The 27376-nt window shown below is 49.2% G+C and overlaps 2 protein-coding genes across 3 annotated transcripts in view; both read right to left on the bottom strand.

The window, feature by feature from the left end:
- The window catches only part of ZNF180 (zinc finger protein 180), a 19350-nt gene extending 15664 nt beyond the window's left edge, over positions 1-3686 (bottom strand). Inside the window, exons 1-2 of one of the 2 annotated variants that reach the window (XM_032388439.1) lie at positions 3446-3686; positions 551-636 (exon numbers count right to left, since the gene is read on the bottom strand). In XM_032388439.1, coding sequence (XP_032244330.1) covers positions 551-601 — 51 coding nt within the window. In that variant the 5' untranslated portion in view covers positions 602-636; positions 3446-3686. Of the gene's footprint in view, positions 1-550; positions 637-3445 lie in introns of those variants that run through there. The other variant, XM_032388441.1, reaches the window with a different exon arrangement.
- Positions 3687-15193: 11507 nt separating this feature from the next.
- Positions 15194-26118, bottom strand: CEACAM20 (CEA cell adhesion molecule 20). Its single transcript, XM_032388959.1, has 7 exons — positions 26067-26118; positions 23645-23797; positions 22806-23084; positions 22059-22340; positions 20600-20878; positions 17614-17892; positions 15194-15312 (listed from the first exon to the last, which is right to left on the bottom strand). Exons 1-7 carry the CDS (start codon positions 26116-26118, stop codon positions 15194-15196), a joined length of 1443 nt encoding a protein of 480 aa, XP_032244850.1.
- Positions 26119-27376: the final 1258 nt, after the last annotated feature.

Here is a 27376-nt window from a genome sequence, read left to right as displayed (position 1 = left end):
TCCCTTTGCCTCTTCCCCCGCTCACGTGTGATCTCTCTCTCCCTCTCTCTAAATAAATAATCTTTAAAAAAAAAAAAAAAAGATGATCGTTTCTAAACGTTATTTACTTAACATCGATCCTACATATCTTTTTATGTTGGGAAATACGCATTATCACATCAATGTCCACAGCATGTTCCATTTCATGGTCTCTCCATAACTCTTTAACACTTCTCCTGCACGGCCCATTCTCAAACAATTTTTTCCAATTGCTCGTTCCCAAGCAAAACTGGGAGCTGCTGCCCCAGGGGAATCAGTACTCTAAGGGCCTCTGATACAGGGTGCCCAACTCCTCCCGGGAAGAATTATCTGGGTTAAAATGGTGAGGAAATGCAGGGAGCCTCCTAAAACGTAGAGTGTCTCAAGTCAGGAGAGACCAAAAGCCCCCAAAACACTGCAAAGAGAGCCAGGTCAGCTCCCGAGCCTGGAGGGTTGGGCTGTGGGGCCGGGGGTGGGGTGGGGAGCAAGCTCTAAGCTCTGGGTCTCTTCGAGGAAGGAAAGTTCCACTCACCTGTGCACAGGTCTTCAGGGGCTCTGGGGGCTTCTCATCCTGCTCTTCCATGCTCTCCTCCAGGCATAGGCAGAGGCCTGAGGGTCCTGAGCCGCAAGGGTAGAAGCCCTTAGAAGACCATCCTGGCGCAGGTCCACTGTGGCGCCCCCCTCCCTGGATTAGTCTCCACTTCCAGGATGCATTCCCCGTGGCAAGCTTGCCTCTAGAGGTTTCTACCTGAAAAGCTGTGCATGCACCTAGAGTCCCTCAGTCCCTCTCCCAGGCCAAGACTCTGCAGCTCCAACCTGGTGCCCCACTATTATCACAGGCCTCGGGACCCCCTAACTATAAGTCATGCCCAAACACAGCCTTCTGCCCACCACCAAAATCTGCAGTACACGTCAGTCCCTCCCTGCCCCACTGGGTTGTGGAATCCTCACAAATGCCCAGCACATTGAGGACCCCCTAGTGTGCACTCCTCCCCCACCATGACCTCAATCTGCAGCCCTAAACCAGCACCCCTTCCTTCGGCAAGGAGCTGGGCTTCTGGGATTGACCACCCAGAATCACACTCCCTGACTGAATGCATGAAGCTCGTGACACAGCCCCACCCCTCCCAGGATCCGACCCCTCCATTAACCTGGCCTGACCCTCTCGCAGCCTGTCATGAATCGCCTCCCACTTCCTGCTCAAATAACCAAGCATATTCATGGAGCTTGGCTGCACCATTCTGCGGTCTACTGGCCCCTACCAGAACAGCACCAGCCGGATCCCCAGCCCCAAACCCTCCTGAGCCCCGAACATGTAGCTCAGACCTGGTCCCTCCACCAACATGGGTATCCTCAGGCCTGAATCAGCAACAGAGCCGGCATGGACCTGGGAGCTTCCTGACAAACCCCAGCACGTGCCACCCCCTCTGAGGCCCAGAACGTGGACCTCGGCTGTCTTTGTGCCAGCTCAGTATTTCTGGGTGTGAGACTAGAACAGCCCCTGGCAAATCCGAGCCCACACACCATCTTACCAACCCTACCCCATCCTCTCCCTCTTACCCACACCCCCTTACCCCCACCGGATTCTCACTCCAACAGTACAGTGTGGGTTCACAATGCAGCTGTGTCCTGAACTTGCACACACACCATTTCCTCGACCAACATCCATAGGCCCCTACTTGAGCCACACCCCTACTTGAGCCACCAACATCCATAGGCCCCTACTTGAGCCACACCTGCCCAAATGTCCTTCTGGGCACCTGCTGCTTAGGAAGATCCTGTCTTCCCACCAACCTGGGTACCACCAGGCTGTGATTAATGCACCCTCTGCACAAAGACCCCAGTACCCTCTAATTCCCGCCTCCAGCCTCCTGTTTCCCGTCCAAATACCTGTGTATGTGCACAAGGGGACATGGAGCAGCCCTAATCCTCTGCAGCCCCGAATCTGCAGGTGCTCCCTCCACTCACTTGGGCATCCTCAGGCAGTACCAGGGTCCTAGGACTGCCCATGTCTCCCCATTCTGCCCAAATGCCAGGTGTCCCAAGACCAGAACCTGCAGCTCCAGCAGTGATCTGCCCCAGGCTGCCCACCTAGGTTCCCTCCTCCTGCTGGCACAACACAGAGCAGGCTCACTCCCAGAATCTGCACCCAGGACCTGGGCCTTCCACCAGCCCGAGAGTACTGTGCAGTCCCTGCTCCTGAGATGAGAAGCTGCATCTCCCACTCTGCACCTCAATACCCGAGATACCTCAAGTACCCACAAGCCTCTGGAGGATTCTAGGGCCACCTGCCCCACTGCCTGCTCACACACCAGAATATCAGAACACCCAAACAGTAGCTTGAGCAAAGAATTCCAGAGTCAGCCCCGGAACTTGAGCACTCACTATCTGGGGGGTTCTCAAGCTCACAACAGAGCAGCTCCCATGGGAACCAGGCCCTTTTGCTTCCTCCAGTCCAAATGTGAGCCCCTGAATGCCAGAGTACAGCCCCCTCCAGGTCCAAATCTGCAGCCCAGACTCTGTCCCTCTGTCCCTGGGCATTCTCGTGCCTGCAAGCAGAGCAGCCCCTGAGCAAAGGTCCTGAGAATGCCTACTTTGAGATCATGCTCGCAGCACCCTGCTTCCTTACCAAAGAGCTGTCAATTTCATTGCAGCTCTGTTCTTCCTGGACGCCAATTCTGCACCTCCAATCCAAAGTCTCCACCAAACCTGAATGCCCTAGCGCCTGGCGCTATCCCAGGGTTACCAGTCCAAATTCCTGCTTCCCATTCAAACACCCCCAGCACGTGCAGGGAGCGGTCTGCCCAGAACCCACCTCCCGGCCCTGGTCCCTCCTTCAACCTAGGAGTCTGCAGCCCATCAATGATCCTCAGAGGGTTCGCTCAAGCAGCACCGCCTCTTCTGGAGCAAGAATCAGCAGCTCAAACCTGGTCTCTCCACTACCCAGGGCGCCCCTCGGGTCCCCAAGCCAATCGCCCAGAATCTCACCTCCCACCCCATGCTTCCTACTCAAACGCCTGCTCAAAATACAGGCATAGTGGCAGAGCCCCTCTCCTCCAAATCTGCTGTTGAGTACTCCATCAACCCGGGCTTCAGTCCTCTGAGCCTGCACTAAACCGGCCTGGCATTGGAGGAGGGGAAGGCGGGGTTCTCAGGATCTCCCCACATCCCTGCATATGGCCTGTCTTCACCAACCCGGGCATTCTCAGGCCTGGGACAAGAGCACTACCCGATCAAGCACTTGCGCACGCCCTCAGTCCCGAATCTGCAGCTGCACCAGTATCTCCACCTACTTCGGGGACCAAAGGCTAAAGAGCCTCCCGCGAAGGTCCCAGGTCGCCCACCCAACACTCCCAACCCCAGGTTCCCGCCTATACCCTGCGCATGCGCGCACGGGACACCCAGCGCCGCCCCGCCCCTCACCGACCTCGGCGTCCACGGGCTCGCGGCCGAGGCCAGGCCTGTCCCAGCTTCAGGGCCCGGCACGGCTCTGCGGCAGGACGAGGTCGGGTTAAGCAACCCCCGGCGCCGATTCTGCACACTACAGACTCGGGTAAAGTTAGTTCGGTCCCCCTCCCCTAGTCGGCATCCGCAGGGCCGCTCGGCTGAGGTCCGAGCCCAGGTGCGCGGCGACTGCAGGCACCAGCGCGCGCGGGACAATGGCTGCGTTTCTGGCCGAACCCGGAAGTGCGTTTGGGCTCGGCGAGCCGGGACTACAATTCCCAGAAGCCTCAGCGGCGCTGGCGGCGATTAGGCGAGAGTCCAGCTCCTCCCGGAGGCGAGCGTGGGGATTACGGCCAGACGCGCGCGTTTGGGGTAGCTGCTGGGGGTTGTGACCGTGTGTGCCCGAGTTTTTGCGGGGCGCCGAGACGAGGAGCAGGACCTGGAGGCCCAGGTCTGGGCCCCGATGCGTAGGCAGTGGCTAACTTGGGAAAGGCTGGCCTGGGACCGACTGGACGCCCAGGAGCGGCCGTGGAAACGGGATCCGATGAAAGGGCGGGGACCCCTCCCGGGCGGCCGCTGCTGTCAGACGCTTCGCGCGCGCAGTTTCCTTTTTGGTCCTCGAGCCCAAAGATAGTGGCTACAAGCCCGCTACACAGTCCAGGGAGCTCCTGTCAAGTCCTTCAAAAATCTGACTTGCTGATATGTTTTTGTAGCTCATGATAGTAAAATAGCAAGAATCCTTTTTTTTAAATTGAGTTCTCTGCCTGTAAGGCTTTAAGGATCTGTTCTCTATCCCTCCCCTTCGCTTTTTGCCTCATCTCCTGACCATTTTTCTCTCTCAGTTCCAGCCACGCTGGCCTTTCCACCTTCTCCAGCAACTCCCTTAGGCTCCCACCTCGGGACCTTTGCATGTGTTGCTCATGCTGGCCGGCAGGCTCTTACTTTGAGGATTCCCCTGGATTCCAGCCATCTAGTCTTTAGGCAGATGTCACTTTGTCATGAGGCATTCCCCCATCAACCGTTGTAAACTCGCAAACAAACCCTTCACTCCCCACGTACTCCTTGCTTCCCTCATCTTTATTCTCTAGAGAACTTTTCACTATCTAACAATCATATGTTGTAGGTATTTATTTGGTCTGTTACCTGCTTTCACCACTAGACTGTCAACTCCATGAGGGAAAGGATTTGTATCCACCTTGATCAGTGCCGTATCCCCAGCATCCTAAGGTACCTGGCACATAATAGATGCTCAGTAAATACTTGGTTTGTTTTGAATAAATAAAGGTTCTTGGCCCTTTGTTAAACACCTTAACATCTCGTTAATTGGTGCAATCACCCTGTGAGAAAACAGTGATGTTTATTTCCACCCCACCAGGGAGAAGCTGATAATTGGAGCCCTGCTGTATGAAAATATGGCATTTTAAAGGTTTTCTTTTTTATTGCTGTCAAAATACTCCTGTAGTTTTCTTCACATAACTTCTAACTTTTAACAACAAATTATTGCTATTTGAAATGTAATCTCTACCCCCCAAATTTCTTATGATTGGTTATTGTGGTTCATTTTTTATTTTTTAAAAGATTTTTACTTATTTGAGAGCATGCACGTGCACACGCGCGTGCGAGAGAGAAAGTGAGAGAGAGAGAGAGGCAGACTCCCTCCTTAGCAGAGAGCCCAACACGGGGCTCGATCCCTGGACCCCAAGGTCATGACCTGAGCTGAAGGTAGATGCTTAACTGACTGAGCCACCCTGGCGCCCCCGAAATGTTAGGAATTCTTACAGTATTTCCTTTGATACTCTTGGCTTTTCTAGTGAGACAATCATCTACAGATAATTATTTCATCTCTTCCTTGCCAATATTTTTAACCAGATATTTCCTTGCATTTGGATTGTGTCGGCTATCATTTTCACAACAGTATCAGTAGAAGTGACATTCTTGCTTGTGTTCTCTTTTTAATGGGCATCCCTCTAACGTTGAGGGTTAAATATAGTTGTTTTTTAAACGGAAGTAGGCAACTTACTGGGTTTTTTTTTTTTTTTAACTTTTTGTTACATAAATTTCTAGCACGAAAGTAGAGAGACTAGTTAAAGGGCACCCCCTTTGGCCTGTCATGCAACTTAATTTTCCACTGGATCTTTTCTCATCTCTAGCCCCACCTGTGCTTTCCAGTGTCCTCCTCCTCCAGTGGTTTTGAAGCAAATCCTACACATTATTTCATTTCATCTGTAAGTGTTTCAGTATGTGCTCGAAAAACAGGGACTGGTTTTAAAAACAAAACTTCAGTACAAAATAGATATGCATCATGGGGCACCCGGGTGGCTCAGTCGGTTGAGCATCCAACTCTTGATTTCAGCTCAGGTCTTGATCTCAGGGTCATGGGATCCAGCCTCACATCTGGTTCCACGCCCAGTGGAGATCCTCTCTCTCCCTCTGCCCCTCCCCACCCGCTAGGACGCTCTCTCTCTCTCTCTCTCAAAAAAAGATATGCGTCATACCGTTAGGCACAGAGAATGCAAAAGTACTATGATTAGCAGATATGATTACAAACCACAAGACCCAAGAGAATTAACTAAAAGAAATGAACATCAAAGAGAGGCTAGAAAGGCATTGAATGTGAAACAGATAATGGTAAATATTTATGTACCACTCTGTGCCAGGTACTGCTGTAACATCCTTATAAACGTTTCTCACTTAGTCCTCATAGTAATTCATACAAGGTTGGACTGTTATTTCCATTTTACGGAAGATGACATTGAGGCCCAGAAGTGTTAAGTAACTTACCCTGGATTGTATTGTGAGGGCAGAGGTGGGATTGAGTCCACGAAGTCTGATGCTAGAGTTCATGATCTTAACTCTTACATTATATTGCCCCTTGCCCACCTATCAGTATCTTTCCTCTACATAAGCAATACTAAGTTTGCAAACAAGACAGGACAGTTTATATTTATTCATAATAGAAGCAAAAAAAAAAAAGAAAGCATAAGAAGAAATCTTCAAAACCCCAATGAGAGACATAAAAGACATAGAATCGCCATACTACAAGCTGTGTTGTAAAGATGTAAAATATTGCAGAAAGATCTACAGATTCAGTATGCAAATATGACAAAATCATGATGGGATGCTTTGACCATGAGCTCATCTTCCCCTTTTTTCTGTACTTTTTCCATTTTTTTAAAAATGTAAGATATTCAGACATTAACGCATTAGTAATATGATTTAAAACTGACTTCGCCTTTTGTTTGCTCTTCTTTTCTTCTTCTTTCAAAATGAACAAGATGGTAAGTTTTACTTCCAGGAGCACCCAAATCCTGACCTAACCTGAATGTTACAGAGACTTAAGAAGAGTTACTACTGAGGAACAGGAACTCATTCTAGGGAGATGCTCATCAAACCCGCAGGTTTCTCTATCAGCCAAGTTTCATATTGAGGTTCTATTGGCCAGGATTTGGGTGAGGACACAACACGTACTGAGAAACAAGAAGGTCATGAATCCATTTGCTCTAAATGCTGGATGATAAAGGCAAGAGTCACTAGAGGGGGAGTATAACCTGTCCCTGGGATACTGGGGGTGGCAGGTTCTTGGCAGTGGGGAGGAAAAAAGACAGTCCTTTTCCTTTGCTCAAGCCTCTTCTCAAACTATAAACATTGGAGGGACCCAAGGCTTAGTTATTAGCCCCTTCTCTTCTCTGTCTTTATCCACTTTCTTTGCAATCTGTAGGGGAAAGGGTTAACTCAACAGGCCTAGGGTATTCAAACCCAAGAAGGGCCTATTTCCATGACTAGCTCTTGGTTGGCTTCTAGGAACTGAGCTCTTGTAATGTTCTATCTGATAAAGGGTTTTTGCAGGCCTGAGGCCTTGAGCCATGCTCTACCAGCTTGTCCATAGTTTATACAAACAACATACTCTATGGTGAACACCAACTTTTCTTCTATAGGGGTCTGGAGCTTCAGTGACAGATCAGTCTTACAGTATATGCCCATGTGACTGACTCCTATAAAAACCCTGAACACTCAGGTTCAGGGTGAGCTTCCCAGGTTGGCAACCCTTCACAAGTGTTGTCATACATCATTGCTGGGGAATTCTCCGGTAACTCTACTGAGAAAGGACACTGGAAGTTTGCGTGTAGTGTCCTCCAGACTTCACCCCATGCACCTTTCCCTTTGCTGACTTTATTCTCTCTCTTTTTGCTATAAAATAAACCACAACCATGAGTATAACAACTTCTGGGTCCTGTGAATCCTTCTAGCAAATCATTGAGCCTGAGGCTGGTCTTAGAGAACCCTAACACAAGATCTCCTACAGCCTCATAACTTTAAACCCCACCGACAACTCCCAGATGTTTATCTCTCCCACCCTGTTCTATCTAGACTTTCATGAACAACTGCCTGTTTTATTCTCCAGCTAATCTATTTTTGACATGCCTAAAGCAAATTCTTGATTTTCCTTCTTTATCCCAAATGTGCTCCTCCCTCATCGTTGCCTCAGAAAGTGGCCAGCCAGTCATCCAGGTGCTCTGGCCAGAAAGGAGTCCTTGACTCCTCACTCTGTCTTCACCAAATCTGACTCTCACCACCTCCACCCGCAAATCCCTTGGGATTCTAAGCATCTTGCATCTGCTCCTCCCCCAGGTGCCTCAGTCTCTCGTGTCATTCTGTTTTTTCCTGTCATCTTCTCTTAATAGCTCCTTGTCTCTCATCCTCTGCCATGATTTGAAAAGACTGGCCCCTGTATACATCCCCTGCTCATCTCTGGCTGGCTCACACCCCCACACCCGGCTGCTGTGTCCATCCCCAGCGTTTGCCCATCCTTGTGATACAGCTAGGGCATCTCCAGCTGCTGGGTCTCGAACCTTGGCCCGCTAATTCTGGGTCACTTTCTCCCTGTCTTTATTGCTTTTAAAGAAACATGAATCAAAAGCCCAAGATTTGGTGGGAGCTAGGGTCCAGAGCTTGAAAAACACATTAAAACAGAATGTCACAAGGTCTACAAAGAGAATGGCTGGAATATAATAGGCACCCAATAAATTTCATTGAATATGTGATTGAGCATGATTCCTCCAGGATTTCTGGAGAAAGGAAATCTTCTGTTAGACTCAGGGGTTGATTTGGCAGTAAATGCTGTGTTCTGGATTCACAAGCACCTGTTACACAAAGAGAAAAGATGAGTTCCATTTTCTGGGTAGGCCTTTCTGGTCTACTTGCTATATTTAGTCCAAGGCCCAGGTACTCTGGCACTGTTCTCCATCCTTGGAAATTCCAAAGATCTTTCTCCTATATCACTGCACTTCAGTCATGTTGGCACCTCTGTGTTCCTATAATGGCCCATATGCTTCCCTACCACAGAGGACACACTCTAAAGTGTCCCCCATAATCCTCACCTCCTGGTATTCATGCCCTTATGTCATCCCCTTCCCTTGAGGGTAAGACCTGTGACTTGCACCTAACCAGTAGAATATGGCAAAATGGCAGGATGTGCATGATGGCAGGTATTGATTCTGTTACGTAAGATTGCAACTTCTGTCTTGGCTTTGAAAAAGTAAGATGCAATGGTGTGAGCTGCCTATGGAGAGGGCCACATGGCAAAGGACTGAAGGCAGCCTCCAGCTGACAGCCAATAAGAACCTGAGGCCCTTGTTATGACAGCCTGCAAGGAACTGAAGGCTGCCGAATAACGACGTGAGCTTGGAAGTGGCTCCTTCCCCAGTCAAGCCTCAGATGAGACCTGAGCCTGGGCCAACAGCTTGATTACAGCCTTGCAGAAGGCCCATCTAAGCGGTGCTTGGACTCCAGACAGAACCTTTGAGACAATAACATATGCTGTGTTAAGCTGCTACATTTGTGGTAATTTGTTATGCAGCAACAGATTATAATACACCCACCTCAGAGCCTTTTCACTTAATGCCCCTCGACTTGGAATGCTCCACTCCATATCCTTTGCATGGTTTGTTCCTCTCATCCCTCCAGAATGTAGCACACATTCAGTTTGCTGACCCAACACTCTTCCCCGTATCTTATCCCGTGTCTACTTCTATTGACAAGACTAGGAAACATAATACCTCACTCTCTCTTTGCAACAAGGAATACCATGTGACAGAATTCTGGCCAAGGAGAGAGAAGAGGAATTTCCTTAAGTGAGACTTCTAGGAAGAGCTTTTGCTTTATTGATAAAAGGGAACAAATGTAGCTCTCCTCCCCAGACCCTGATGAAGAGAGGGACCTAAAAGGCTGATTGTACCAGTTCATAGCTGACTGAAGAGCTGACAAGCCTAAACACAATCCATACGGTGGCTGAGCCAGTCTGATTCTCCTCTGTAGAATTTGAACCTGGAAACTCTTAAATAGTAAAAGAGGATGGTGTTACATGTAATTTGAAGTTATAGAGGAATAGTGACCAGGAAGCTTGCATAGGAATTCAATCTGGACTGAGAACAATGGAGCAAATTCATTGCTCAGCAATGATGAGCAACCGCATAAGAGAGAAAAGCTTCCTGATAACATTCCAGTCCTTGGACACCCACACATCATTTCTGAAATTGAGTTATCTGAGATTCCCCAGTGTTCTCTCAATTACTTTCAGAGGGTTCGTCTTTTTATTAAAATCCCTGACTATGGAGGCGCCTGGCTGGCTTAGTTGGTAGAGCATGAGACTCTTGATCTTGGGGTCATGAGTTCAAGCCCCACATTGGGTGTGGAGCCTACTTTAAAAAAAAAAAAAAAAAAAGATAATGTTTAAAATCCCTGACTATGATATATAAGACATTCACGTCTTTTGAGGATGGTTCATCTGTCAATTAGACTACCACCAGCCACCCTCCAATATACCCTCCACAGTAACTGGTCTGCCCTCCAGAAGAACAGGGAACACATTTGTTTCTCTACTGAAAGGCAGGACTTCAGACACTAAATTATTGGAGTTCTGTGTCTCTAAACTTTCTCTTTTCCAAATCTGTCCTGGCCTCCCTCTTTTGCCTCCTAAAAGTCTGAATGGTCACTGACTCCTTCAGAGGATACTGTCTAAAGTCCATCCCTGGGCATGGAGTAATCTGACTAGTCCTGAACGTGGAAGTTATCACATGTGTTCTCTGAAATAACTTCACTAATCCTTAGAACCAGGAAGCCATTACCTGAGTTATCTCAACTTCCAGCGGGAAGCTCTGCTTCCCATTTGCCTGAATGAGCTAATAGCTTTCTTCCTTTTGGGTGATAATACTGATGATGCTTTTTTTTTTTTTTTTTTTTTTAATTTGACTACCAGGAAAGTCAAAGACAAATGAGAAATATAGGGACAGATACTATTGTAGGTCCAGCAGATTAACTTTCTTATCCATGCCTTGACTTGCTGCTATTATTAAAAGTATTTTCCTAATTGTGTTTCCTATTTGTAATTTAGCACCATTATATAGGGCGGTATATAAGCTTGCTGTGAATCGCCTCAAGTCCCCCATGGGAGAAATGCAGAGAGGTAAATATGGAAAAAAAATTAGAAAAGGAAACAAATCAAAAGGGATAGATGGTTATCAATGCACTGAAAGGGGTGGGAATGGAGAGAAATGAAATATGGAACAGAAACTGAAGTCAGGGAGTGGAAAGGAATAAATGGCAAAGGGTCCAAAAAAATGTAAATGAAAAAAATGGAATAAATAGAAAAATCGGGGGTGCCTGGGTGGCTCAGTCGGTTAAGCGTCTGCCTTTGGCTCAGGTCATAATCCTGGGGTCCTGGGATCAAGTCCCAAGTCGGGCTCCCTGCTCAGCGGGGAGTCTACTTCTCCCTCTCCATCTGACCCTCCCCCCCTGCTCGTGCTCACTTTCTCTCTCTCTCTCTCTCTCTCAAATAAATAAATAAAATCTTTAAAAAATAATAAATAGAAAAATAATAGTGGAAAGGAATGAAAAGGAAAAGAATGAAGTAAAATAAGCTGGTGTGGAAAGGAGAGGAATGACATGGAGCATAGGATTAGAACTGAATGGACAAGAATGTCAGGGGAAGGCATCCGAGGAGAGGAAAAGAAGGCAAGTGACAAAAAACTAATATGACAAAGGGCAACTGGGAGTTCAGGAGTGGCAATACAGGAATGAAATTGGAGCGCTGCAGAATCTAGGATGAAGAGATGGAGTTGAATGCAGCTCATGCAGTGGCGTGGAAGGGAAGGAACGGAAGGAGAGGACCAGAAAGCAGGGAGCTAAATGGGAAGGAAAGTAGCACGGGCTGCTGGAAGGGAATGTGACGGGAGAGAAGGAAGGGAGCATGGGATGGGATCCAATGGAGGAGAGCGGAGAAGGAGTGGAAGAGGACAGAATGGATGGGCACGGGAAACAGTGAATAGAATTGAGCAGAAGAGGGAGGCACAGTGGAAAGGAAATGGAGGGAGAAGAAGGAAAGAAATGGAAGGGAAAGGAAGAGAGTGGGGAGGTACTGTATGGAGGGAGAAGAAAGGGAATGCTCTGGAATGAAATGAAAGCCAGGTGTATGGCACTGTGTAAATAGGGATACTGAACAGAAAGGAGTGGGATGGTGGGAGCCAAAATGTGTAGGATGGAAGGGATGAACCAAGGGGAGTTAAAGGGAAAAAATAAAAATGAAGAAAATGCAATAGAAATGAGTGGGAAAGAATGGAATGGACATAAGGAAGAGATGGAAAGGAATGGAATGGGATGACACAAGAGGAAAAGAAGGAATTTTATGGAAAGAAACAAAAGAAATGGAGGGTGGAGGGATGGAGTGGAATGGACGTAAATAGCATGGCAAGCAAATGGTTGGAATAAAGTGGGGAAAAAAATGGAGTAAAGCTTGGGTGGCTCAGTCAGTTGAGTGTCCAACTCTTGGTTTCCGCTCAGGTGGTGATCTCAGGGTTGTGAGATTGAGCCCCGCGTTGGGCTCTGCACTCAACAGTGCTGGGGGGTGTCTGCTGGAGATTCTCTCCCTCTGCCCCTCCCCCTCTCAAGCTCTTGGGGATGTTCTCTCTCAAAAAAAAAAAAAAATGGAGTAAAGTGAAATGGATAGAAAGGAAATGGGTGGTGTAAGAGTGCCCACAGTACTGACTCCATCTTGTTCAAGTCTGCAAGATGACCTTGTGTGGGGCTACGTGTTCCAGGCCCCTTGCAGGTGAGGGTATGCCCCCACCGAATAGGGGAAGGCTTGTTCTGGTCTTCCCTAAAGTTGTTCAGATAACTGGTAGAGATGACATAGTGTCTTCTGGTGCATAGGTGGTGGCAAGAGGTCTGTTAAGCGTTAGACCCTGTGAATTCACTCTATAAATTCTGTGGACTAAGATCAGGACTTTATGGAGAATTGCTGCACTGCAGCAATTTGTTCTCTGGTCTCAGAGTGCCTTCTCAATTTGGGGGATACATTCCTGCCCCTCCTCCACCTTCTAACAGGTGGGGTGAAAATAAATGTGATGGAAACATGGAACAGAGTAAAATCGAGTGGACTGGAAAGGAACCGAATGAAATGAAGTAGAACAGGATAGGATGGAATGAAAGGAATGGAACTGAAAAATAATGAAGGGAAAATTCTCTTGATAGTTTATCCTACAGACTTTTCGGCAAGGAGGAAGAAGCAGGTTGGTGACAGCTCTCAACCTGTCCAAAGATTCAGGGTGGCATAAAATTACCTCATAGCTTGACTCTGGGTTTCCTTTTGGTAGAGTGGGGGCCAATGGATCCAATGCAACTTTGGGCATTGGTTTTCTGGGGCCATGATAATAGTTCCTGGAGTTTGCTGATGGTGGATCCTTCTGCAGGTGAATGGAGAGATCGGTTAGGGACCACGGGAACAGATTGCCTTAAAATTACAGAAAGTGCCAGCCTGCAATCTTCAGTGATCCCCGAGAGGAATAGGTTTCACTAAGTCCTTACAAAGAATCAGAAGTGGATATAAGTTTAGGATCCAGAGCCAAGCCCCTGCTCTAGAATTCTGTCATTTCACCTGGCTATCTTTGCAACCTCTACCCCAAAACATCCTTTGCACCCAGCATGTGCTAGTTAGTGCCATCTCATTTGCAAGCCAATTCAGAGCCCTGGAGGTAAAAGGAACACAGTAGGAGCCAGAGACCTAGAATCTGACCCAGCTGCCTCTGAGGCCTCGGGCCACTTTCTCCTCATCCCTGGCCTTGCAGTGTACAATGAAGATTTATACAGGATGGTTTCTCAGACTTTCAAACACAACGTTCTGATTGTATTCCCACTGCAGCTTTTTAAAATCAAACCCAGCAGGGCCAACATACCTCATAAAACTGCTCTGGGGGGTCTGGTGGCAGCACCTGGGGGAAAAGAAAGTAGTGAAGAGGTCATGGGCTTGGGATGGGGACCATTCCCAGAAATTCTCAGAAACAGTTTTGGCCTCAGAGGCAGTTACATCCCTCCTGATTCCCAGAGGAGCTCAAGGCATTGTTGAAGGGCAAGAAAACAAGGAGAAGAGATGGAAAGCCAGGGAGGATCTTGGGATCCCCAGAGAAGGCAGGGGAGGTGATGCAGAGAGACTAAAACTAACACTGGGTATCCTCAAGAGAACACGCCTCACCCCCCAACCCAAGAGGTGGGACTGGAACGGCCCTGCTGGGCTGGGGAAGGACCAGATAGTCAGGGGAGCAGGAAGGGTCCCTCTGGAGCACTGCTCACCTTTTTGGCTCCAGCCTGTCCTTGAGGTTCAGGTAAGTTGGCATATATGGGCCTTGGACAGTCTAGAGAAAGGGAATGCCAGCCTGGGGCTGGAGTTAGGAAGAGATGTGAGGGAAGGGGCTGTTTCTCCAGGTCACGCCTATCCCCAGAAAGGTAGCGGCAGAAACCTACCTTCCTTCCTTCCTCCCCAGGACTCCCCATTACATCTCTAGTGATCCTGACCTGGAAATATCCTGGAAATCTAGTTCTGCATTAGATAAGGCTGTTTGATAAGATGGATGAGGGCAGAAATCTAAGACCTAGCCCCAGTGGGCCCTCTGTAGTGTGGAGTTTATCCTTTCTCCTTCCTGGGCGTGGATTTCCTCTCTGCAAAACTGAGTTGGATTGGACAGTCTCTAGGGCTTCCATTTCGGTGAGGCGGGGGGGGTATCCTTCCAGAATCCTAGCCCAGAGATGTCAAAAATGTTTTCATTTTGCCTTGTCAGCTCCCATCCATCAGTAGAGCATGCATGAAGGGCTGTGCTGAGGTGGGTTATAAGGCTGACTTTGGGTTCAGCAGGGATGAGTGTTGTGATTGATTCTCTCTTCCTACAGCAATCAACTAGCAAAGTTTTCCGAGGGTGAGGAAGGAGAGAATGGCAACCTATTTTTTCCCTATTTTTTGCTGTGGCTGTTGGAACAGGCGGAACTCCTCAGAGTTCTCGGCTCCAAGCTCATCCATGATCACTAGTGGCAAAGCTGGGAGCAGAGGCCCAGGCTCCCAGGATCAGCCCCTTCCCCAACCCCCACTGCTGCCCTGGGCATCAGCTATGAAGTCACTTACTGGAACAGGACTCCACCTGGGGCCCCTCCGCAGAGGTGGGTGTTGCTCCCTCCTGGATGGGGTCCTCTGCTTTTTTCCTTGAGAACCTGAAACCCCAAATCCCTCATTCTTCTGCCTCCAGTCCTTGCCATCTTCACAGGCCCTACCCATCTCCCACATCCATTCTTGGGCATTGTCCCAACCCCCCTGAGTCCCCCAGTTGCTACAGAGACAGCTCAGCACCATGGTCAGCAACACTTCGGCCAGGCAGGCCCCCTGCAGCCCACGTCCCTTGCCCCATTCCCAGCTTTACCGTCTGGCGTTTCTGTTGTAGAGGAAATAGCCCAGCCCTGTGGATAGGGCAATGACAGTCAAGATCCCCAGAGCAATGCCAGCAATGACTCTTGCAGACAGGGATGACCTGGGACCTGGGCAAGGAGAAAGAGTCAGGACCCTGGTCTGACACACCCTCATGCCTGCCCCCGTCCCCATTCCCAAGCTGTGGCTTTATCTTTACTGTCAGTTGATGAACATGTGTTTTCCAGTCACCGGGAGGCAGCATTTTGTGGTATTAATAGCATCATTTCTGGTGTCAAATGGCCTATTCATATCTCAGCTGTGTGACTTTGACCATGCTACTTAACCTCTCTGTGCTTCAGTTGTCTCCTCTGTAAGACAGGGATAATAGTGTCAGTGGTTGCTGAAAAGATTCAGCATAAGAGTATTCGTGTTCAAAATATGGAATGCTCAACATGCTCAAGATAGGACAATATTTAGACCCATGGAAAGCGATCAGTAAATGTTGGTGGGATGACAATACTGCTTGGGATAATGGATCAAATATGGCTTTCAGAGGAAAGGGCTCTGAAAACCAGAAACCTGGCTTTCCCCCATTTTCCTCCTCATTTTCATACCTGAGTCACCTTTGACTCTCTGGGGCCCTGGGACCACGGACAAGTGACATCCCCTTCTGAGTCTGATTTCCTCATCTGTAAAGTGAGGGAAATGGTACCCACCACACAATGATGATGTGAAGATGAAATGAGATCGTGAATGTTCATGCTGCACACACCACAGGTGATTGATTAATAAATAGCAGCTGTAATCATTAACATGGGCCTGTGTTTTCCCATCCAGCTTCTGCCCAGAAGCCTTCCCAAAGGGGTGAAGTCCGGCCACAGGGATTAGGAAGGCAGCCATGAGGATCAGGGGTGAGAGGAAGGAGCTCTCTGATTTGGAGGGGCAGGAGGGGGCCTCCAGGATGTGTTGGGGGTTCTTAGTTTCATTCTTTGAGCCTTCATTTCTTTCTGTGTCAAACAAGTATAGCCATTCATAACCCTATAGGCTTTGAGGGCATTAAGTGAGATCCCACATAGGAGTAAGAGCACCATGCCTGACACAGAGTCAGTACTTGATAAAAGACCATGATATGATCCGATGATGACGATGATGATAGAAGCTGCCATCCACCAAGCTCTAAGCTCCAAGAGCCCATCATACATGATCTCGTTCAAATCCTACAACACCCCCATGACCATCAACCGTATTCACTGCTTCCTCCTCTGAGCCTCTGTTTCTCCATTCATCAAATGGTCTTAACAAGACCAGAGTTGTTTTGAAGATTAAATTAGGTAGTTTGGGAATGTGCATAGGGTCCTCCCCTCGGTGACAACTAAGAACATGACTCCTGAGGAGGCCAGCCTGGTTTCAAACCCTAGGACGGGTCTCAGTCTCTCCTACACAACAGAGATGCCAGGAGGCCTCACTCAGAGCTGGCTGGCAGTGGGCACCCAAGAAGTGTTTGCTGATACTGTATATGGAAAGGTTTGTTTCGGGCATGCAGCATAGGCTCAATAAAGAATAATTTTATTTGTTTCATAAACACAATATGCCAGGCACTGCTATAAAAACCTTACAAATGTTGGTTAATTTTCAATGACCCTATGATATAAGCACAACTGTTACGTTTTTTTACCTTGTTTTCCAAACAAGGAATCAGAGGTCCAGAGAGGTTAAGCAACATGCCCAAGATCACACAGCCAATAAGCATTAGAGCTGGGATACAAAACTCTGGCTAATAGCGACACCATGCTGCCCTCTCAATAACTCAAGATAGAAATACAGGGACTCGCTGCCAGTCACACCAAGCTGTTACTAATATAATTCCTATAATTAGGGGCACCTGGGTGGCTCAGTCGGTTAAGCATCTGCCTTCAGCTCGGGTAATGATCTCAGGGTCCTGGGATCGAGCCCCACGTCAGGCTCCCTGCTCAGCGGGAAGTCTACTTCTCCCTCTCCCTTTGCCCTTCCCCCTGCTTGCTCGTGCTCTCTCTCTCTCTTTCTCGCTCTCTCAAACAAATAGAATCTTTAAAATATATGTAATTCCTATAATTAATATAATTCCTACCAGTTCACTCCTTCGCTCATTGACTATCTCCCTGACTCACTGTGCTTCTAAACAACTCTGGAAGGTAAGGCATCACAACCCCCATTTCCAGGTAAAAAAAAAAAAAAACCTGAGGCTCTGAGCAGCCTGGAGGGTTTTCCAGGGCACACAGCTAGGAAGGAGAGGCTCTAGCTCCCAAGCATTACAGGCTGGGATTCGGCAGCTCCAGATTGGGAACCCGCCCCACACAGTACACTTGTCGTCACACTAGAAGACTAGATAGTGAGGCTGGCATCAGGGAAAGCCGTTTGGACCCCAGGGGAAGGGACACTGAGGCACTTACCTACCACTCTGACCAGGACGGAGGCAGAGCGGGCCAGGTGGGTCAGCGGGTTGGAGGCCGTGCAGTTGTAGATGCCCTGGTGTTCCCAGGTCAGGGCCCCGATGATTAAGTGCTTGCCCATATACACAGTGGTGGAGTGTTCAAGGGTCCAGTGAAACTTGGCTTCCGGCTGGGACTCCGCCTGACACTGCAGGGTCAGGCTGGAGTTGAGCTCCGCCTTGATGGTGCTGACCACCCCAGACGCTGCCCCTCTGGTGATGTCCACGCGATCAGGGCCATCTGTGTGCAAAGCCAAACATCAAGCACCCACTCTCCACTGCCGAGTTTTCCTGTTCTGCCCGCCCTGCTTCCACACTGGATGCTTTACCCCTTCCCCCCTACCCCTTCTTGATTCTAACTAACAGAATTCTAGGTTATAGCCTGGAGAACAAAGGCTCTTCTAACCCACAGTTGAAAGGAATCTCGGCAAGATGTTCCCTTTTCCTCCTTAGCTGCCAAGCAGGCAGACTGTAGTTCACAGCATGGAGGGGAGAAACCCAAAGCAAAACAACATCAAAATAAAAAACAAACCCCCTGCCCTTGCAAAAGCGAGCTCTCACCAAGGAGCCTCATAACGCATCCAGGCTTCCCAAATTGTTGCTGTGTCCTGTGAACATAGCCCCGCACTTCCAAAAACTTTACCATTCTGATGGACTTCCTTACTGAAGAGCAAATGGCCCTGTTGCGATATTTAAATTTACATCCATGTATTCTCCAAAGTAGAGACACTTTCAGAGTTCCCTCCTAAAGCCAGAAGGAGGTCATTGGCACTTGGCCCTCCTCCCACAAACGTGAAGGAAACAAACGAAATGGCTGTTGAGTTTTCCATGCTAACCAAGGGCTGAGTCTTTGTCTTATTTAAATTAATGTGAACTACTGGAAAGAAGGACGCAAAGAGTTTCTAGTTGGGACACTCCGGGAAAGGAGGAAAATCCTGGCCTCATCCCCTCCTAGGTATCCTTTGATATTCTCCCCATCCAAACCCCATGGCCACCAGGATCCCTCAGGTTCTTCCCATCCCAGTGTCAAATCCTCCATACAGCAGCCAGAGCGGCTCCCTAAGTACAAACTTGACACTATCCCTCCCATGCTCAGAGCCCTCCATGGCTCCCCAGTACCCTTAGGACAAAGGCCATGGCTGAAGAGCTAATTCACAATCTTGCCCTTGCAGACCCCTCCAGCCTCACCTCTCACCTCTCCACACCTCCCACTCTCGATTCAGAAATAAGATCCTACTCAGATGTTCCATCTTTATCATGTTTCCTCTTACTTCAGAGCCTTCACACATTCTCTTCCTTCTCTGGAATGCTCTTCTCTTCCCTGAGACTGCTCTACCTAGCTAACTTACTCGTCCTCTGGATCTCATGGAAGACACCCCCTCTCATGATGAGCCTTCCCACATCCCCCAGACCAGTGGGGGCTTCCTTTGGGTTCCCCAAATCCTGTCGTCCCATGGCAGCACTCTTGATGCTGTATTTTTTTCTTGGCCTGAATACTGACCTCCCCATCCCAAGTAGCCTGGGAGCTCCAAAAGTCACGGCTGTTACTTACCAAGCACCCCACATTTGCTCAGCAGAGAGGGAGAGCAAAAGAGCAGTTTTTGGTTTCATGACTGAAGTGGGAACGGAAGAAGAGAGCAGCAGTGCATGTAACCCCCACCCCCATATGCCCCATTATTTAACACGTACACACGTGGACCCTACTTTCTCTCCTTGCAGGTGCCCCTTCACTTCAGCTCGTGGCCACTAAACCATGTGAGTAGCTCAGGCAAAAAACCTTGGAGGCAGTCCCTTTCTCTTTCACTTGTGTCAATGGCAGCAAATCCTGAGTCCTAGATTCCAAATGGATCCATGGTCCCACGGCCCGACCACTTCTCATTTCCCAGACGGATGACTGTGGCCATCCCGAGAAGGTGGCTTGCAGACTTCGGATGGCAGGAGTTTCAATAACCAAGTGCCCAGCCCCTGAAATCCACTGCCTGCTCTCCCGCGGGCTACACCCGACCTGTACCTGAGCATGTTGGGGAAACTGAGGCAGGCCCCTTCCTGGGAGATATGGGGCCCCCAACAGCCTTGCTGATGTTCTTCAGACTGCATGGTGGTTTCCACGCTTCCGCCCAACCTTCTCTCCCTCCCCCTCCCCTGCTTGCTCAGGGCTGGACGGGCATCTCGGTCAGTGGCTCCCCAGCCTTCCAAGGCTCCCTCCCTACGTTTCTGCACAGTAGCATTCCTCCTACTAAAGTCCTTGCACATGTCACCCCTTTAATCCTACCTTGGGGTCTGCCTCTCCAAGGACCCGAACAAACACAACACTTTCTCAACCTCCTCCCTCTCCCCTGCTTCCACTCCATAGACAAGGGCCCAGGATGCCCTGTGAGAACCTAAGTCTGATCCCCTTCTCCCTCCCCTCAGAGCCTTCTGTTGCTCCCAGTGCCCTCGCCATGGCTCATGGGGCCCTGCAGGATCTGCCCCCACCCTTTTACCTCCAGACCTCTCCTATTCTGTCCTCCCCCTCATTCACCTGTCTGCTCACCTTGGCCTCCTTGGGTTCCTGCTCATCACCCACCTCACATGCTGCTCCCTCCCCCTGCTCTCTCTTTCCTTAGCAGCCTGCAGTGTTCCTCCTCAGGGAGGCCTCCCCTGACTACCCCACGTGACTAAGACTGCAACATCTTCCCCTCCCAGCTTTCCCTGTCCCTCCTGCTGCCCTCGCGTTTCTCCTCAGCCCCGCCCGACACACCATGCCTCTCCCTTGCTTAGCTGTTTAAAGTGTGTCTCCCCACTAGAATGTAAGCCCCACAAGGGCAGGTGCTTTGCCTTGTCCCGTGCCCGGACATGCCTGGCACAGAGCAGGTATTCAATAATTGTGGAACGAATGGCTAGAAGGAACAACCGAAAGGGAAGGAGGGAGGGAGAGAGGAGGACGAGGTCCAGCTTGGGTGACTCACAGCTGATGGTGAGCGTGAGGGGCTCGCTTTGTGCCTGGCTGCCCCAGTTCCAGACTTCACACTCGTAGGGGCCTGTGTCATCTCGCTGGAGACCGTGGATGACCAGGCTCCTGTTGTCGGCCGACAGCACCAGGTGCTTGCTAGGCAGGAGGGCCTGGCCCCTCAGGAACCACAGGACTCCAGCCCCCTTGTGGGAGGTCTGGCAGGTCAGGGTCACGGAGCTGGCATTTTCCACGAGATTTAGGCTTGGGGACACAATGTTAGGCTTGGTCAGCATTTCTGGAAACACACACAGAGACACGGGGTGCGGGTCAGGGACCCTTCCCAGTCTCCTGCCCAGGCAGGCGCCATAGGGCTTTCCAGGGACATGTGTGTATGTTGTGGATGGTGTGTGTGTGTGTGTGTGTGTGTGTGTGTGTGTATGTTCTTTGCCTATGACTGCATGATATGGGAGGTATGAGTGTGTGCTGTGTGACAATTATGTGAGTGTGTGTATGGTGAGGGCGTGGTGTATGGACATGTCGTGTGTGTTTTAATTTTGTGTCTGTTGTATGTGTGTGTTGTGTATATATGTTTTGTGACCGTGAGGTATGTATTCACTCTGTATGTGTTGTGTGTGTATGTATTTTCTGCATGTGAGTGTATGTTGTGTGCGGTACTGTGTTATGCATGTGTGTTGTATGGTGTTCTAGACGCCTTGTGTGTGACTGTGTGGTGTGGGAGTATGTATACACGGAGTATGTGTAACGTGTCAGTTCTGCGCATGTGCTGAGGGTACGGAACGTACAGCATGTGGGTATTTTCTGTGTTGTATGTGAGGCTGCTGAGTGACTGTAATGTGTGTTGTGTGTATGTTATATATTGTGTATGTATGTTTTACATGAGCGTGTGTTGTGTGTTTGCGGTAGTTTGTTGTATCTGTGTTGTGTGTATGTGTGAGTGTACTGCTTGTATGTGTTGGGGGTTTGTGTGAACAGTATGAGCATGTGATGTAGGTCAATGCTGTGTCATGTACCGTGTGTTATATGTTTCTGTTGTGTGCGTGTTGTATATGCTTTGCATGTATGTTGTATGTGGGTAGGGTTCTGTGTATTTATTGTATGTGAATTGCATGTGTCTTGTGTGTGTTGTGCACATGTGTGAGCGTTCTGTGCATATGTGGTTGTGATTTGTGTGCTGAGATGTGTGAATATTGTGTTAGGGTTTGTATGTATAGAGACTCAACCCCCCCCACCAACTTTCAGAGAAGCAAAGAATGGACGACCCATAGACAGCCAACAAGGTCTTGTGGAAGATGGGCCAAGCCAGGAGCCAGGTCCTTCCCTGTGGTCAGAGCCCCGTTCTGCCACCAGCCACGTAGGAAATCCCCACTTTTCTGTGTCCTCCTCAACCTCTGGGATATTGCTGTAGCTCTGATTCTCAGAGGAACAAAGGAGAGGAACAGGAAAAAGAGCCTCACCAAGGACTCGGACTTCAAGAGCACCCAGGCGGAACAGGTGCGTGGCACAGTTGTACACCAAGCACTTGTATGTGCCTTCATGTTCCGTGGACACAGCCTGGATGGTGAATGTTCTCGTGGTGGAAGACAGAGTGACGTTATTGTTGAGAAACCAGGAATAGGCAGGAGGTGGGTGAGACTGTGTTTCCACAGAGAAGGTCACATTGGAGCCCTCTATCACCTCAACCACCTCCCCGCTGGATACACCAGAATCCAACTTGATTTCAAATGGGTCAGGACCATCTGGGAGGACAAGAACAATCAGCAGGAATGATCACATCAGCAAAGGCTCTCTTAGGGAGACCTCAGGAGTCAGTAAATATTAATATTTCTCTTCTCCCCATCCAAGCTCTGGATCAATTACAAAGGAGATACAGGAGTCTAATGGAAATTAAATGTCAGCCTTAATCCTGGGTAAAGTGGGATTGTAAGACACATCTAAAGTATGCCAGAAAATGCTCTTTCCTTGCCCCTACCCAGGCAAGATTTTGTAGCAAACATCTGAAGGTTAAGGAACTTAGTTTTAGATATCTTAACCTGGATGTTCCCAATAGAGTCCAAGTAGAGACATCAAACAGTTACTTATACGCCTGGAGACCAAGGGTAGACAAGTCCACATTTGGATGGTATCTGAAGCTGTGAGACTGAATGAAGTCACCAAGAAAGGGGGTGTTAGTGAGGGGTTGGGGAGAATGGAAAGGGACTCACAGTTCACAGTCAGGAAGGTGGGATCACTGCTCTGGACCTGGTAGAAACCCTGAGCTTTGCATTTGTAAGTCGCAGAGTCCTCCCGCTGCACAGTGAGGATGGTGAGTTTCTTGCCGTCTGTAGACAGCAGCATGCGCTCATGGAACACCAGGGGGAGATCGTTGGAGAACCAGTGGATGGTAACGTTGGCATCCTTGGTGTTACAGTAGAGGGTCACCTGTTCCCTCTGCTCTATGGCAGTGTCCTGGCTGATTGAAATGGTGGGCCTGCCGGGCAGTTCTGCACAGGGAGAAAGAGAAGGAGACAGAGGCAGAGACACAGACAGAAGAGCACCAAGCCAAATGTAGCCACAGAGGGACCCAGAGAGACTGGACTGGAATTGCCAGAAGGCAAATGAGCTCAATGCCTGGACTCAAATGCTAGACCTACTGCTCATTTTAAGCGTGATCACGGGCAACTTGCTTCCCCTCTCTGAGCCTCACTAAAGAGGATTGTACAAATGAAGCGGAAGGATCTGGGATATGACAATGGGTCAATTAATTTCAGCTGTAAGGAGAATCACATTTGTAACAGGGATGCCAGCCAGATCCTACTGCCCACTTCTTAGCCAACCTTTCCCACCCACAATCATGCCAGCCACAGTCCACCCCTCTACCCCTGCCCCCAATACAACTGATCTGTCCGGTTGTTGCCTGACCCTGGCTGGGCCAATCTGATTTGTCCTGTTGGGACTTTGGGCATGGAATCCTGATGGGTGCTTTAGGTATGAAGGCAGGGATCAGAATGATAACCTTTAGGTATGAAGGCAGGGATCAGAATGATAACCTTATTTTCTGTGCCCACATCTCTGAATCTGCCACAAGTCTGGGGTGCCCAGGGGGTCCCAGACCTAGATGGAACAACATCCTTCTCACCTTGGGTGGTGGTAAGTGGGGTGGCATCAAGGGTGAACTGGACTGCAGCTGGTGGACTCCACATGGTCAAAAGCAAGGCTGGTGGGGGAGAGAGAAGAGGCATTCAGAGAGGGGGCAGTGTGTTGGGGGTGTCCAGTTATGGTCTTCATAAAGAGAGAGAGGTCTAGGTCATGGACATGGCACTTCACCCCTAGAGGCTTGACTCCTAGCCACTACTCACTGGCCATGTGACTTGTGGCATGTTTTTAATCTTCTTGAGCCTCAATTTGTCCAGCTGTAGAATGGACATAACATCACCTGCATCCTAGGGTTGTTGCGTTGAGGTGATGAATACTGGCAAGTTGTAATGGGGCCCCCTGAGGGTCACTGTGCTCTCTCCATTGATGCTCACCCTGCAGGAGATACATGATCAGTCTCCTCTTTCCACACAGAGGGAAAGAGATGCTCAGAGAGGTGGAGTCCCCTTCCAAGAGCATTATACTAAGTGGCAGAAGCCAAACTTGAACCTGGCCGGACAGCACCTAAAGGGTGTGTTCTTAACACTGCATAATTCCTCCTGTCAGCCCAGGGATGGGCACAGAGCTTATCCCTGATAAACAGGAACTTCTGTTATCTCTGGTGGGGGAAATTAATCTTTGGTACTTTGGCAGACTTGCCCTCAGGCGGAGATTTCCCTCCCATAGGGAGGAAAAGGGAACAAGATAGCAAGAGTTGTTGGTGTTCCATTTGGCCAATCTACATTCAGGCTTGAGGAGACCGTGGACCCCCCACCCCCAGCCCCCGTGCTCATGTGCAGCTGACCTTGACATCCCCCCAAGCCTCCCCTCAGCCCAATTCACAGAGGCCGGCAGCCATGTTTCTCTCCAGCCCTCACTGGACCCCAGTCTGGCCCGAGTGCTGCCCCATTCCCTGCTCAGTCAGTGGTTAAGGGCATGGGCTCTTAGGATATTTGGAAAAAAAATACTGACTCTAATGCTTCCTGGGTCTATGATCATGGGCAAGAGGCTCTCTCTTTGTGAGCCTCAGTTTCTTCAACAGCAAAATGGGGAGAATAGAACTTAGTTCATGGGGTTGTTGTGAGGCTTGATGAGATATCAGATGTGATGCGCTTAAAACAGTTCATAGTAAGTGCTAGTCACTATTATTATTATGATTATTTCTATGTTGGTATTTTCTGCCTGTAATATTGCTAGAGGTTAAGTCCACAGGCTCAAAGCCTGACTGCCTATATGTGAATCCCAGCTTTGTCTCTTTTTTTGGCAAGTCATGTCCCCTCTCTGAGTCTCAGTTTCCCCATCTGTAAAATGGAGTAATAATAGTTCCCACCTCATATAACAGAATAGGATAACAGTAAGGATAACAGAATATACTGTTATATATATTATATATATTATATATAATATATATTATATATATTATATTATATATAATTAATATATATATTTTTATATATATAATATATAATAATATATTAAGAATAACAGAAATACTATGAGTGAAAGCATCAACGGTGCGTCTCATCACACCCATTTGAGATACACCTCCTCTGCAGACAGCTGTTACCTGGCCCCTTCCCTCCCGCCTCCTCCCCACAGGGTCCTGCCTTCTGTGCACAGGGGGAAGCAAACTCACAGCCCCTCGGGGGACCCCAGAGCCCCCGCAACCTGCCAGGGTCAGCCAGGGGGGAAGAGCTGGTCTCAGGGCCACACAGCAAAGCAGGGCTGAGTTTTGCACACCACACATTGCGAAATCATTTCTTTGCCTCCAAAATGCTTTTTCTTATCAAAATAGTCTTGTTTCGTCCTTTTGCCTCCAAGACTCTAAGCATCAATGTCACATCCATCCCCTGTTCTGATTGAGGTGTGACCTGGCCACGCGGGGCTGGCACATCCTCCCTCTGCCCGTCTTCTCCTGTCTGCTATGTTCCAGCTCTTTCCATACCTCTCTCTGGATCTCTCTCCACGACTCCCCCCAGTCTATTTCTCTGTGTGACTGTAATTTTTCTTTCTGTCTCTGTCTGTCCTCTGTCTCCCTCTCTCCTATCTGTCCCTCCCTGTTCTTCCCTCTGCTACAGTTTCTCCTGTCATTTTCACGCTCTGCCTCTGTGTCCCCCTATTTCTCTCTAGGGCTCTGATTCTGTGGTTCTATCTCTTTCTGTACATATGTCATTATCTCTGGTCTCTCTCTACCTTTGTCAATCTCTTTTGTATTTATCTATATTTCTGTGTGTGTGTGTGTGTGTGTGTGTGTATCTCTATTTCTCTTTGTGTCTCTCTCTTTTGTGTGCACACACACACACACACACACACTCATCCCCAGCTCCCTCTGAAGGGAGCAGTGCACTCACCTGCAAGCAGGATTCCCGCCCAGTGGTGGCCCCATAAGTCAGCGAGCCCCATGGGTCCTGGCACCTGACCAGTGTGCCCCGGCTTGCACACACAGACGCTGTCTTCACTCCAGCCGCACCCCTCCAGCTCCCTCTTCTTCCCCTCTGCCCTGCTGCAACCTCACTGTGATGAGAGTGGCTCCCAGGACAGAAAGGGGTGGTGGCGGCAGGGAGGAACTTTGGACCCACCTCCCCCCTCTACCCCAGGGCTCTCTTTCCTTCCTCTGTCCAGCACAGAGAACAAGAGCCCCAGGAATCCCGGGGTTTCCACTAGGGTGGAAAAGAAGAAAGAAATCCCCGCCTTTTGGCCCTGAGTCCCCTTGAGAATTACATCCCCCTCCTCCTAAGCCCCCCTCCCCGCCCCTTTGCCAGGATGCAGGAGCAATCCGGGGAGAAGGGGTGCCATGGAGGGACAACTGGAGAATGTTAGAGTTAAGGAGACCAGGAACTGAGATAATGACAGTCAATAGTGATGATAACAAAACAATAATGATGGCTCCTGGTTGTTGAGAGCTTAATAAAATCAGGCTCGGTGCCAAGCTCGCCATGAGCAGCCTGGAAATATTAAGTGAGCTGAAATGATACTGGTCATAAACAAACAGCAGGAAGCTCAGAGTGAGCTGGGCTGGGAGAACCCCAGGGGGTGCCTGACCCCGCCTGGGGAGAAGGGGCAAGGAGGGTTTCCTGAAAGAGCAGACATCTGAGCTGAGACCTGAGGACACAGTAAAGGTTCAATACAGGAGAGTTGTTTTTTTTTTAATTCCCTATGGGCAAGACAAGCTATTGGTCTTTGGGAGCACCCAGACCAGGAAGATTTAATGTAATCAACTGGGTTAGGGAACAACCATTAACAACCATCAATCCATGTATTCATTCATTCACTAACAAATATTCCCTGAACTCCTCTTTTGTGCTGATCCCTGTGGCTTAGTAGCGTTGGGGGCACAGTAGAGACCAAGACATCCCCAGCCCTGCCAGTATGAGCTCACACGCCTGTCCTCAGTCAGTGCCAACCCAGCGTGCACAGGGCTGAGCTGGGGGAGCCCAGAGGAGGCGCCTGACCCAGACTGCAGGTCAGGGAGGACTTCCTGGAGGAGAGGACATCAAGCTGGAGACCTGGAAGATACAGGAGTGGGTCAGGCGAGAGTCTGGTGGGCAGAGGGGGCAGCATGCGGGAGATTGCTGAGTTTGAGGCACAGAAGGAAGTTCAGGCCCCAGAACAGAGGAAGTGAGAGGGTGGGTGGTTCAAGGTAAGGCTGAGAAAACTCTAA

The sequence above is a fragment of the Phoca vitulina genome, unplaced genomic scaffold, assembly GCF_004348235.1.
Source record: "Phoca vitulina isolate PV1807 unplaced genomic scaffold, GSC_HSeal_1.0 scaffold52, whole genome shotgun sequence".
Lineage (NCBI taxonomy): Eukaryota > Metazoa > Chordata > Mammalia > Carnivora > Phocidae > Phoca > Phoca vitulina.
The sequence above is the reverse complement of the archived record's forward strand: the minus strand, read 5'-3'. Positions and strand labels throughout refer to the sequence as shown.